This window comes from Diorhabda carinulata, chromosome 3 (assembly GCF_026250575.1).
Source record: "Diorhabda carinulata isolate Delta chromosome 3, icDioCari1.1, whole genome shotgun sequence".
In the NCBI taxonomy this organism is placed as follows: Eukaryota; Metazoa; Arthropoda; class Insecta; order Coleoptera; family Chrysomelidae; genus Diorhabda; species Diorhabda carinulata.
In genome coordinates this window covers 17,554,892-17,567,783 of record NC_079462.1, presented here as the reverse complement: position 1 = coordinate 17,567,783, position 12,892 = coordinate 17,554,892, and the positions used below count along the sequence as shown (strand labels likewise).

At 33.5% G+C, this 12,892-nt stretch overlaps 2 protein-coding genes across 2 annotated transcripts in view; one reads left to right on the top strand and one right to left on the bottom strand.

The window, feature by feature from the left end:
- Positions 1 to 3,445: 3,445 nt before the first annotated feature.
- On the bottom strand, positions 3,446 to 7,976 carry LOC130891185 (glucose dehydrogenase [FAD, quinone]-like). Its single transcript, XM_057795784.1, has 3 exons — positions 7,735 to 7,976; positions 6,079 to 6,297; positions 3,446 to 4,929 (listed from the first exon to the last, which is right to left on the bottom strand). The coding sequence occupies exons 1-3, from the start codon at positions 7,937 to 7,939 to the stop codon at positions 3,476 to 3,478; spliced, it is 1,878 nt and encodes a 625-aa protein (XP_057651767.1). The 5' UTR covers positions 7,940 to 7,976; the 3' UTR covers positions 3,446 to 3,475.
- Positions 7,977 to 12,394: 4,418 nt separating this feature from the next.
- Positions 12,395 to 12,892, top strand: part of LOC130891177 (uncharacterized) — a 62,092-nt gene continuing 61,594 nt past the window's right edge. The window contains exon 1 of the mRNA XM_057795776.1: positions 12,395 to 12,649. Within this exon, the coding sequence (XP_057651759.1) occupies positions 12,535 to 12,649 (115 nt within the window). The 5' untranslated portion in view covers positions 12,395 to 12,534. The remainder of the gene's footprint in view (positions 12,650 to 12,892) is intronic.

Sequence of the window (12,892 nt, the reverse complement as noted above, 5' to 3'; positions counted from 1 at the left end):
TTTTCGAAAATATTCTTCAGATATTCATGGTAAGGGCTTTGTTTCAAGGAATTTGATATCAGCTGAGTTTAATACGGTGCGTTGAAGACACATTCCTATCACGAAATCGACCGTAAATCTCAATACCATCGATGGGTGCGTGTATGGGAGGCAGCGATAATCGTGAAAAAAAAAGTTGTTTTATCCCAGGAAAAATTGTTCTCATACAAAATCGATGTCAATTAGCAACGAAAACAACCGTCATTCGTGCGGCAGACGGGGGATAATGCGTCTTTCGAGTGCGTTAGCTTGACAAAAAAATATCCTGCCTGTCGAGTGGGGGTACTGCGGTAGACAGAATGAACGCGAACATGACGAGGGTTCACTAGTAAACATAACCTTAAATGTGTATGTATATAAAAAAAATTTGAATTATTTATAATGTATTATATACTTACTTTACTGTATAAAATGCATGGAGAAATATATACAAAGCGTCATTTGACAAGGCGTTGGTGGATGAGACCCCTCAATTTAATTAGAAATATCTACAGCTACTTCAGTAAAACATATTTTAAAATGAACCAAATAGATCCAAACGAATTTTTTAAACATAGAAGAATCAATCGAGGTTTTTACGATCAACTTTTGAATAGGAGCAGAGACTTAACACAAAACCTGATTGTTGATGAGATCAGGATGTTTTGTTACGGAATTTTCAAATGAGAAAATCTTTTATCCAGCCGACTCTTTACTCATGAGCAGCTATAAATTCTATTAGCTTTTCAGTCAGAGAAGTCATGTTTCAGAGCATCTGCAACTATAAACATTAGAAAAGTGAGGTTATGTTTTTGACGTTCAGCGACGATTAACGCATAAAAAAGAGGAAGTTGGTTAACTTCGACGTCAAAAGCGCGATTATTGTGTGCGTTATCACAGTTACTCAACAAGTCGATCTACCTCTGATACTTATGAACGTCTAAAGCGAGTTGTGCTCGTTTTCATTCTGGCTATCGCTTAAGTTGGTCAATTAGGGTGACGCGAGGAATTTCGTATCGATAGACTGACGACTTTTCGGTCAATAGACGCAATTACCTCACGGTTATTATCACATTTCTAATAATATACATTGTAAAATATAGTATAAATATATTATAGTCCTCGCTATATAATAAAATATGTATAGTCTAAAACTAAATACTCGCCACAAGAAAGATTCACAATTTAAAGACATTACATATTTGCAGCCCCTTTGGTAATCTCTCCTTCCAGCGTGGAAGGTACAAAGGCTTTTGACATTTATTGTTCAGTCGTGAATCATCAGTTGATACGTGACATTTTTAATCAGTGAACATGAACAATATTTTGAAAATGCTATGGCGTAAATGAAACCATGTATTTTGCAATCAAAAAGCGAAAACTGAACATTTTCACTACTGATAATAATTTGGCAATTAGTTATATCTAAGATTAGGCAAATGATTACATGGCACCATGGATTGGTGTAAATACAATTATCGTCATTCATCTGGAATGTTATAAATATGAAGTTATTGTTGAGCAGGTCACGAAGAAGCAGACACAAAAATTATTTTTCATATTTGTCACTTGAATTCTGATATTGAAATTACAATACGCTGCTCTTATACATCGGGAAGAATTTACAAATCTCGATGCATGTTGAAATCGAAAAACAATCAAGAATTCCTTGACATCACCAAATTGTATGAATCAATGGGTACAAATTTGAGTTTTGCAACACCAAGATTTCATATCTTCACGAACTGAGATTTTAATTCAGCTTTCTACCGTAAAGAAAAAACCAATTTGAAATTCTCCGAATGTCTCGAATGTACACTAAGCATTCAGCAACATATCACAAATTCCAAATTGTAAGCAGATCATATGCACTTAAAGGAGTTAATGATATTAAAATGCCTTGTGGCCATTAAACTTGAAAAAAAAGAATAGATGGCTCTTTATTTCCGTTTTGTAAAGCTGAACTGCAGCAACATGTTGTAGGTACGGAATACATCGCTAATATTTGGAACAATGCTCATGTACCCGTGTCTCCTACATTATTGCTTACTGAGTATGGATGTGAGGAAAGCGGTGATAAATATTTATTTGAATGGTTTGTGAGTGATCAATAATTGCCACCTTCCATCAACAGCATTGCTAATTTAGACGTAAGTCCTGAAGGTAGAAATAATGGTTTCCTTCCTTAATTTCGGACAATTTATATTAAACAATATGATTTTATATTTTTAATTGATAATATTTTCACGAGCGACGATGGAACAGAAGCAGATAATAATTCCCATAATTTCCAGATAATTCCTATGATAATAGGATGATGATTGAGGATTGTCTATTGACGATAAAGAGAAAGATAAAGAGAAAATTCTGCGCGCCACCCTGACTGATGGTCTACCCCCACTAGACTGGCAACTGACGGTCATTATTATATTTCTGTATATGTATGAAATCATGTATGAAAATTTCAAGTGGGATAAGATAATTTGAAATTTATATTTTTTTGTCAAATTAACACGCTCGACAATCGCATCATCCCCCGTTTGCCGCACGACTGATGGTTGGTTTCGTTGCAAATTGGCATAAATTTTGTATGAGAACAATTTCACCTGGGATAAAATAACTTCAGAAAAATTTTCTTTCACGAGTACCGCAGCCTTCTTCGCACGCAGTACCCGCGAGACATACAATATTAAGGCCGATTCATGAATTTGACTTTCACAAACATTGAAATTCATAAGACAATTCATAGTTGCCGTTTTGGGATTGGTCTGCCGTGGATGACTTTCAACATAATTCCATGTTTTCCCTGCGGCCCCCGTTCGAAGCAATAGAAAAAAGTCAATCACTGCGTTTGCGTTTGCTACGTGATTTATTTTCCTGTCTGTTTGTTTATGGTGGTCTTTTGGCTTTGCTTGTTTTCCCTTCATTATTTTCCATAATATCTTCCATAAATACCGGATTACAAACAAAAATACCACAAAAACAAGAGAATAAAAAAATTATTAGGTGAATTATAGCAACGTCAAATTTATGAATAGGATTTATAATTTACTATGAACTTCAAACGACAAACGTCACCCACGAACGGCAACTGCAAACGGAATATTAAGTTTATGATTCGATAAACTCAACCATCTTTGAAAAAAAAAGCCACTGCTTCCCGGACTATCACTATACACTCTTTCAACTTTGTTACAAATATAGAAATATAAAAATATTTTATACAAAAGTTTTACGGAATCACCTGGACTTTTTTAAAATTATATCATAAGATAAAATATATACAGGTTAATTATGGTGGCCAAAGTGGGAATATTTGAAGTTTCAAAAGGATTTGAGATATTCAAGTGCTTCACGAGATTTAGAATCCACTCACGAACAAAAAACGAAGTAAAGTGAAGAAAAAAATGTAGAAAACATTTCAATATTTCATAGAAAATGATTTATTTAAATACGTTTAATTCAAGTACACAGTTTCTCCATAATCTTTTTTAATAACATCGCTTATTTTCTCTCCTATAGTTGCACAGGGAATTGTGGAATGCCCCGCAATATTATTCGGGTATACACTGCAGTCGGCAACTCTTAAATTATTGACTCCAAATACTTTCAAATTCGAATCAACTACGGCTCCTTTGCTAGGGTCAGTACCCATAGCACAGGTACCCACCATATGTAATCCAGGTATAGCATTTTGTTTCAATGCACAATGCCAGTACTCTCTTCCTTTACCTTGAATTGTTGAACAAGCCGGAACAGGAACATTTAAAGATTTTAATTGATATTTTTTGTATGGTCCGGAATTAACTAGCTTAAAAATGAACTCCACACTTTGATATAAACCTTCTAAATCTTCATTATGCTCATCAGAGAATCCGTTAGGATTTATTAAGGGATAATCATATGGATTATTACTTGCCAGTCTTACCGAGCCAATAGATTTAGTGGGAAAATATTCAACACCTAATATCAATAACGTGTTATTGGAATATTTTGGCTTATCTTGCATTAAAGCTTTCAAGTCTAAGCCAACCAATGTGAAAAATTCCAGATCTGGTATACCAGTCTCTGTTTTATTCAATTGATAAAATCCTACAAGTTGAGGTAACGATGGAGGAAATGATAAAGCACCAGTACCATTGAAATATTCTTTCAGTTGTTCGCGGAGGGATGGTTGATAGTATTTAAAACTAGACATGAAAGGTAGAACTGCAATTAAAGTATCTTGATAGTTATCTCCTACTGCTAAATTTTCTATTACAGGTATATTTAACTCTTTCAAATGTTTCTGTGGACCTATGCCTGAAAGCATGAGAATTTGAGGACTAGCTATACTACCAGCGGATAATATAATTTCTTTAGTAGCTTTCGCTCTATAAATTTCACCATCTTTGGTGAATAAAACGCTCTCGGCAACTTTAGTAACATTATTGATTTCTATTTTGATAACGTAACTGTTTTGAGTTACTTTTAAGCTGGGTCGTCCAAGGAACGGTGTTACAAAAACAGATCCAAAATCTTGTCGCTTTCCATTTTTAATGAAACGTTGAATATAAGAAGGTCCTATCATGTTTGGTCCATTATAATCGATTATTTCATATCCCATTTCTTTGTTCGCCTCAAAGAAGGGTTGGTTAAAAACGCTATCTGGTAAACCATGCTCATTGTGTAGTAAACCCACTTGACCGTGATAGGATAAGTCTATTGGTGCTTTCGTATTTCTCCAACTGAAATGCTCGGTTTTTTTGAAGTAAGGTAAGAGATTTTTAAAATTCCACGAAGGGTCATTCAGTTTACTAGCTAATCTATTGTATTGTTCGGAAGGACCATGGCTATATATTATTTCATTAACAAGAGAACCGCCCCCTACGCCTTTTCCACGACTTATTTCACATGTTTGATTCACACTACCTAAAACAAAGTGAAATTTTATTATGTTTGATAGTTATTCCATGTTATTGTAGTGTAATGTAAGAATCCCATATTTCAGGGGTTGTAACTATATATCTTTGAAAATAATATTCATTGTAACGTAAAAAAAGCAAAAACACTAGCTAACCACTTCTGCCAACATTTTTGGTCACCCTTTGACACAAACACATATAACGCTTTTTTCGCACATAAGCCAATTACTATCGATTGCTTTTATACGTTTAGCACAAAAAAAGGATAACAGGCCGGATACATTTCAAACAGTCACAACAACCGTACGCTCCGATAAAAATGCCGGTTTAGCGTCAGTTCGTTGCCGGCGTGTGGAATTACTTAGAGGGCATGTGCGGAACTACAAACGCGATAATGCAAACGCCTCGCATATACACTTTGGAAAGTAGAAACTATATTAAGTTCAAAATAAAATCAAATCCAAATTTGATGAAAATAAATTAAAAAATTTTCCCAAAAGATGATATCTTGTTAGTAAAGTCAAAGTCTGAATCATCAGATTTCGAACTAAAGTTCAAATTTCACTATTCAACTTGACTAGCTACTTGATACTCAAGAAAGTTTACAGAATATGAGATAGATGCAAAGCAATTTAATGGTTGAGCCAAGGTCTACTACCTATTTTCTCTGATTCCATTCTGCTCTTTTCAGCTTAACTCAAATCTCTTAGTAACTGGCTAGCCTCATAGTTGGAATGAGCTATCAAGAACCGTAGCGCACACAGGCCTTCGGATAACCCCGTCGTGTCTCACTTGAAACTACCAAAGACCGATGTCATTTAAGAAGCTAATCAGACTCTGTGACTTGAACTTTGAGGGTTGCCCAAATGTTTGAACCTCGTACGTGTGAGTGCTGGGCAATCACCGATGATATGGTCTGCATTTTCTTTCTTCTCCACGCACCAGTGGTATTCCCGATCGTCCATGATGTCTACAGTGTGGAGATGGCGTCTTAGAAGACCGTGTTCGGTTCAAAAGTCTGTCACCAATCAAATTTGGTGGCTCGTTTCATGCCATCCATATCCGTTGAGCCTAATTTTATCAATCAATCAATCATTTTCACATAAAGAAAAATCTATGTAATTTTTTTCACATAATTTCTTCATAATATACCTACCAAGGCACATATTTTTTTGCGGCACCGATGGATATTCCCAATTATATTTAGAAGATTTATGCTGTCGCAAAAAACCTGGGATTTGAATGAAGCCCCCATCACTATAATCTCCGGCTTCTATTAGTAAAACTTTCCAGTTAGTTATTTCCGACAATCTATTTGCCACCACACTGCCGGTTACTCCAGCGCCAATTATGACAAAATCGTAAGTACCATAATCTAAAAAATGAAGAAAGTATTACATCATCATCAAAGTGATGCAGTTCATAGTGAAACTGTAGCTATACCAAGATTATATATATTCAACAAAACCTTATTGACTCTATGGATTAAAAGTGAAGATGAGTCATAAGGAAATGTAGGTCTTATTTACTGCCAAAATAGTGGTGTCTAAGCTATCACCATAGTTTCGTCATTTTCTTGAATTTCTTTGAGCGTTGATTTGTATAAATATAAAAAAATAACTTTTAATTGACCTTGGCACTTGAAATTTGAACTTCGCTACAAATACTAGAATTTTGAAAATTGAAAAAACATTCGTTTCATGACCAATATGTAGATATTTCTAGTGATAAATAAAGATAATTTAAATAAAGATATGCAGCTAGAACTTCTTCTTCATAATTGAAATTTTTGTCAATTCTTTATTATCTCTAACTTCTCCTTCTGTAAGCTGGTAACTCTCATCATATTTTCTCACTCTTATTTTTTCTCAACATCTTAGCCTAGGTATCTCTCATTTTCTACAGTGTCAGGTATCTACGATGGTGGTTTGTGATCTATTTCATTACAAACTTTTCAAATTTATTGTAATTCTCTAGTTTAGATCCCATTCTCCAGCCATATTCTTTTTCTGAAATCTCTCAGCTTAGAATCATAAAGTACCTTGCTGATGGCTTTCATATGACTAGTAGTTGGAGCTCTTAATACCCATTTCAAGTACTTATTATTTGAATATAAAGCTTTACCATTTAAAATACATATAATTTTTTTTTCTTCAAATTTCTAATACTTAGTCACTTTTTACAATAATGCAACTCAGTTCGATGGACCTTTCGGGGAATTTTATGCTCTTCCAAGTTGCTTTGGAGTTTTTTGTGTAACTCGCACTGGTTCACCAATAGGAGAAAAAATTTTCTTAAAAAAACTGTGCTTTAACGCTCCTATTGGTGCGAGTTACACAAAAAACCTCAAACTTGGTAAGCATTTTTTTTAATATGCAGATTAATATTTTGCTAAAAATTTTTGTTGTAAATGAATCATCCTACTATATAGTTTTCTATATGAAAGACTGATCCAATATTATTCCCAAATATATACTTTCATTTACGGATCTTAATGTGAAAGAGTTTTGATGGTTATATCAAATTTTGAAAGAGCTAACCATTGGTAAGTAAAGTAAACTGTTTTTTTTAAATTCTCCAATAATAATCTGTAGTTCAACTAGGTTTTAATTTGGGCAAAATCCTTATCAATTTCGATTTTTATATTGTAACAGTTTGTATTCTTATAGACAACCACAGTATCATCGACTAGGATGCTGATTTGCAAAATTTCTTTCCTAATATCTACAATGTAAAATTCATATCAAACACTTACTGAAAAATGAAATTTCTACGATTATAAGAATGATAGGAGACTATTATTTGTACTCACCCTTCACTTTATCATCTTTTGGTTTATATTCATATGCATTCGTAGGAAATTTGTAATTTGAAGATTCTTTGATCGAAGTATTTATAAGGTCTACAAAATAATCCAAGGTACTTTTTTGTGCTTCACATATATTAATGCGAGATGATATGAATAATGGTAATATTAATAAGTATATTTTTGGATAACCCATATTGACTAGTGTCATAACTAGGTCAACAGTCTTTTATACAAACGATTCGATTAAAAGTCAATTTTTGTACATTGTTTTACATCCAATTATGTAAATATTCCATACAAAGGATAGTTGTTGGATTATACAATTGATTTAGAATAATTTAGAATAATTATGACAATTCATTTTTGGTTGAAATAGTTACAAAATGGAATTAGTCAGTCCCTAAAATATATTTAAAATTGTTATATGTTTAATATTACCAATAGCAAAACTAAAATAATGGGGTTAGGGGCACTTAGGACAAAGAAGCACTGCAAAACGATGACGATGATACAGAGACAAGGTGCGCTGAGGATTGCCGGTACGTACGGTTTCTCCACAGGCTGTCCTAGTAATAGCGGGATTAATTCCCGAGGACCTCCTGGCTTAGAGCATCAGCGCTCAATGAGATGATGCATAATGCGACTATTGCGAAGAAAGCCAATCAGCACCTTGACGCATGCTTCACTGAATTCCGCATCCACCGTGAGGCCAGAAAGTGACAAACGTCATATCGTTCAACGTTCAGTTTTTGATGTTCGGTGTATCATTTTTGTATTTAACAATAAAGGCTAATATATAAGTCCCTAATATGTATAATATATATTATATTATTATACCTAATAATACTGATAATAAATAATAAAATTATATGTTCCACGTCTATAAACACGTGGACAGAATGACCAGAGAAAGATTAGCAAAAATCGCACGAGACGGTAAACCAGGGACACGACGACCTTTAGGAAGACCTCCAACAATATGGATGGATTCATGGACATCAACATCTCAAGTATGACAAGCTGGAAACTACAGGCCTACAATACATTGAAGAAAGAAGAAGAAGAAGATTATATAAGCATATACATAAAGAGAAATGTGATTAGAATTTAAAAATATTTGCTTTTTAAGCACTTTCTGTAATTTGACAACGTTTGATTTTTGTTCCCAATCAATATCGACTTTCGCGTGCTATTGGTGAAGAAAGATTTGATGTTTGAATATTACAGAGAAATAACGTTTATATCATTTTTTACTATATCAATTTATGCAAAATGGATTAAGACACATTAATGAAGCTCCGAGTGCAAATTTAATTAAAATATGGGTTAAGCGTTTTGAAGGGATCGGTTCCACGTTTAAACCACCAACAAATTTCGTCCAAGAACGTCTACGACCACAGACAATATTGAAAGGATCGCGACGAAGTTTACAGTGAATTTTGAAGTTGGATCTTAAACTGCAAACTTATAAGCTCCAGTTAACACAGGAATTAAAAGATATCGACTTTAGAGCAAGATTAGCATTTGCTGAAGAAATGCTTAGTCGATTTTCCACTTTTGACATATGCTATAGAGCCGTAAACCGACGGGATTGTCGTTATTGAATCGAAAAAAATCCAAAAATGAAACATCAAAAACCACTGCATAATCCGAAAGTAACGGAATGGGCAGCAATCTCAAGCAAAGGAATTATTGGTCCTTTCTTTTTTGAAGATTCACGAGGACGAAACATCACCGTCAACACCGATCGCTATGTTGTGATGTTAGAGGAAGATTTGACTCCAGAACTTGCGAGATCAACAGTTCCAGTTCCAACAAGACGGAGAGATCTGTCACACATCAAATGACTGTAAGACTAATTTCCAAAAGAGGTGATATCCCTTGATCCCCACGTAGCCCTGTTTTGATGCCTCTTGATTTTTTTCTGTGGGGACACCTAAAACATTAAGTTTATATAAACAATCCGATGGACATCACTCAGATAAAGGAAAATATCCGCCAGGAAATGGCAGCAATCATCCCAGATTTATTGACAAAAGTTTTCACAAATCTTCGAGAGGGCCGTCATTTAGATGATGTTATTTTTGGAAAATAAACTTCATTTAATTACCTAACAATCATATCTTGTATTTCATAAATACCTTTTGTATTAATTTTTTTATCCTATACTTAATAAATGCACGTTCTATTGCGCCACCCTGTATTTGCGGCCAATTTAACAGTGAGAGAGAAAAAGTATGAGTTAAGTACAATTCGAAGATTTGCTTACTTTAACTTACCAATCAAAAATCAATACAATAACTTATCAATCAAAACGAGGATGTGTCTACAATATTTCATGAAATTCATCACCAGAAGTAGAATTCCATGTGAAGAAATTTACCCGGAATACGATCCGGAGGACGATTTCGACGAAAGTATGCGAGACCTTCTACAAAACATCGTATATATGATGTCCTCAAGTATAGAAAGTTTAATAAGAGAACAAGGAGCTCGCCTCAAGTATTCGATTTCAAAGAATCCAAAGGTAACTCACTATGATCGATTCGACGACATATACACAGTGTTTTTTTAAATGACTAAACAAAAAATGATGACGATCAACGAAATTATTCACAGTAAATTATTTTTATATCCTCAATGTCGAAAAATATTGTTGCCCGTTATAACCGATCAAGTGAAAACTTTATTTACCACTAAAGAAGAGAGAGAGAGAGATTCGTTGTGATGGATTAGGAAGGAGGGTTTTTTTTTTTTGGAAATTTGATATGATTTGCTAGGCCCTGATATAGGAATTTTTTCCTCTGCAGGGACTAAAGAAGAGATAAGTAACGTTAACTGTATAAATCCGTTTTTACTGCTTCTTTTTTCGTTGTGTATATTTGGAACAAATGGCCTCTACATGTATAACATAAACTAAGTTTAGGTTACGTTACGTTTTATTGTAGGTTGGTACCAAGGTGAGAAAAGAGTAATGAAGTTTAAAATGACGAGAATTTGTAGGGAATCCAGTGATCATTACACTGATTGTTATTTTTGTATTGTGAATCCACTCAGAGGTGAAAATTCCTAGAGTACGACCTACAATCTACATCTATTCCAATACTATATGAAGAAGAATTGTTGGAAAAGCAACTACTCTCTCAAGGCAATCCGCAATTACGAAGTTCATCGGTATCCGTATATTCTGAATTGGTTTTTGAATCTAAATCAAAAATACCACACCTCATCCACTCTCAAGATCTCAATGACTTAATAAGAGACTTAAATCTTTCAAAAAATAAAGCCAAGTTACTCGAATCGCAAGTTGAAACAATGGAATTCAATTAAATCTGATGTTCGAATATCTGTCTATTTGAAGAAATCGGCATTCCATATCATACATCTGAATGGTGTCTTTTTATTGACAGTTCAACCAAAAGTCTGATAGCTGCCCTACTTTAAAATGTAAGCAAATTTCCATCGATTCCATTAGCACATAACGTACATCCCAAAGATGCTATTAACTAATATATGGAATAAGAGTGGGAAATAATTGGTGATTTCAAGATGGTGTATTTGACAGGAATGTAAGGTGGTTACACGACTAAACACTCCCTTTATCTATGCCTGTGGGATAATAGAAATGATCACTACCGATAAAAACATTACCCAGCAATTATCGATCTCAAAACTATATTGAAGCCACCATTGCATATTAAATTTGGTCTTATTAAACAATTTGTGAAGGATCTTAATCATGAATCAAATATTTGAAAGGTTTTTGTCCAAAGTTCTCAGAAGCGAAAATTAAAGCTAGAATCTTCATTGGCACTCAAATAAAAAAATGATGAATTGTGATATTTTTAGGGAGTTACTAAGCAATAAAAAGTAAAAATCAGTTTTAAGGTTATCCTGAAAACCATAAAGCCGACAAGTACGAGGAGCTGATCACTGACATGATCACGAATTTTTTTATCATGGAATTTAGATAAATCTAGATTAATTTAAAGATAAGACGGGAGCTTATTCCTGGAACCATGTTCTTTAGTTATAACTACTGAATTCACTGTAACTGCGTTTATCATCTTCAAAAAAGTATGGGCCACTATCAAAGCAAGAGAGGCGTTTGTCCAAAGAAAATAGATCTGTCGATGTTACCCTGGACAAGCTTGGTTGACAATCTCGAAAAAATATTTAGTCAATTTTCAGAAATTAGATATTTAGTCAAATTTTCTCAATAATTTACACTATCAGGTCAAAAACCTACCATTTAAACTATTCTCATAATCATTTTATTCTGACCGCTAGATGACGTCATCTTAATGTAATCTCACCAAGTCCCACCACTGCTTATCGCAGACTGTCTGGTAGGAATATTTCGAAGAAATTGTGTACATACAGCTTCGGCCAATAGAAATCCATTTATGTTTACGATTCGATGTTTTGATTGGTAAACAGTGGAGATGATTAGTCTACGTGGACTGAAGATTTGTTGATACTACGAAATGTATTAGATCAGAAAATATGTTTGTTGAAAGAATAGCATGAATTTTTTGAAAAACTTTTATTCACATTTTCTTGTAATTAAAACAAAAATCTAAATATCAAGTTTACATTACTTTATGAACACACTGTATAATACATTCATTGGCCAATCGAACATTAACGTGTATAATTTTTTATTGAAGTTGGACTAGTAACTTAATGTGAAAGTTTTTCAAGAAACAACTATTTTTGATAATATTTGATATGAATATAATTGTGTAGTTATTTGTGTTCATGTGTTTTAAATTATGAGAAAATATTGAAAGTTTCACAAATATGTTCAAATATATTTATATCTCAATCGCAATAGTTCCTTTTTCAATTTTATGTCAAAATTTTGAAGAAGCTTGGCATTCTTATCAAAGTTCCATATTCAATGGGAATAGAGAAGGTTAGTTATAACTCCTTATAATTATGGGCATTTTTCCATGCTATTAGTTTCCAAGTTATCCAAATAACTGTATTCTTACTTAAAAGAAATGTGAAATAATCTTTAAATAGTTTATGGTGAAAAGTTGATGAACTTGATTAATACATCTAATTATAAAATGAGTTTATGAAGTAACAGAAACATAAATCTTGTGGGTTAACATTAAATGCAGGAAAGTAGCTTATTTGGGACACATAATGCTTA

Bases quoted from the DNA above. Each gene is read 5' to 3' on its own strand.
- LOC130891185 (XM_057795784.1), bottom strand. From the start codon at position 7,939: ATGACACTAGTCAATATGGGTTATCCAAAAATATACTTATTAATATTA. The intron at 6,298-7,734 runs GTGAGTACAAAT...TTCATTTTTTAG, and splicing joins AAAAGATGATAAAGTGAAGG to ATTATGGTACTTACGATTTT. The intron at 4,930-6,078 runs GTAGGTATATTA...ACTTTGTTTTAG, and splicing joins GCAAAAAAATATGTGCCTTG to GTAGTGTGAATCAAACATGT.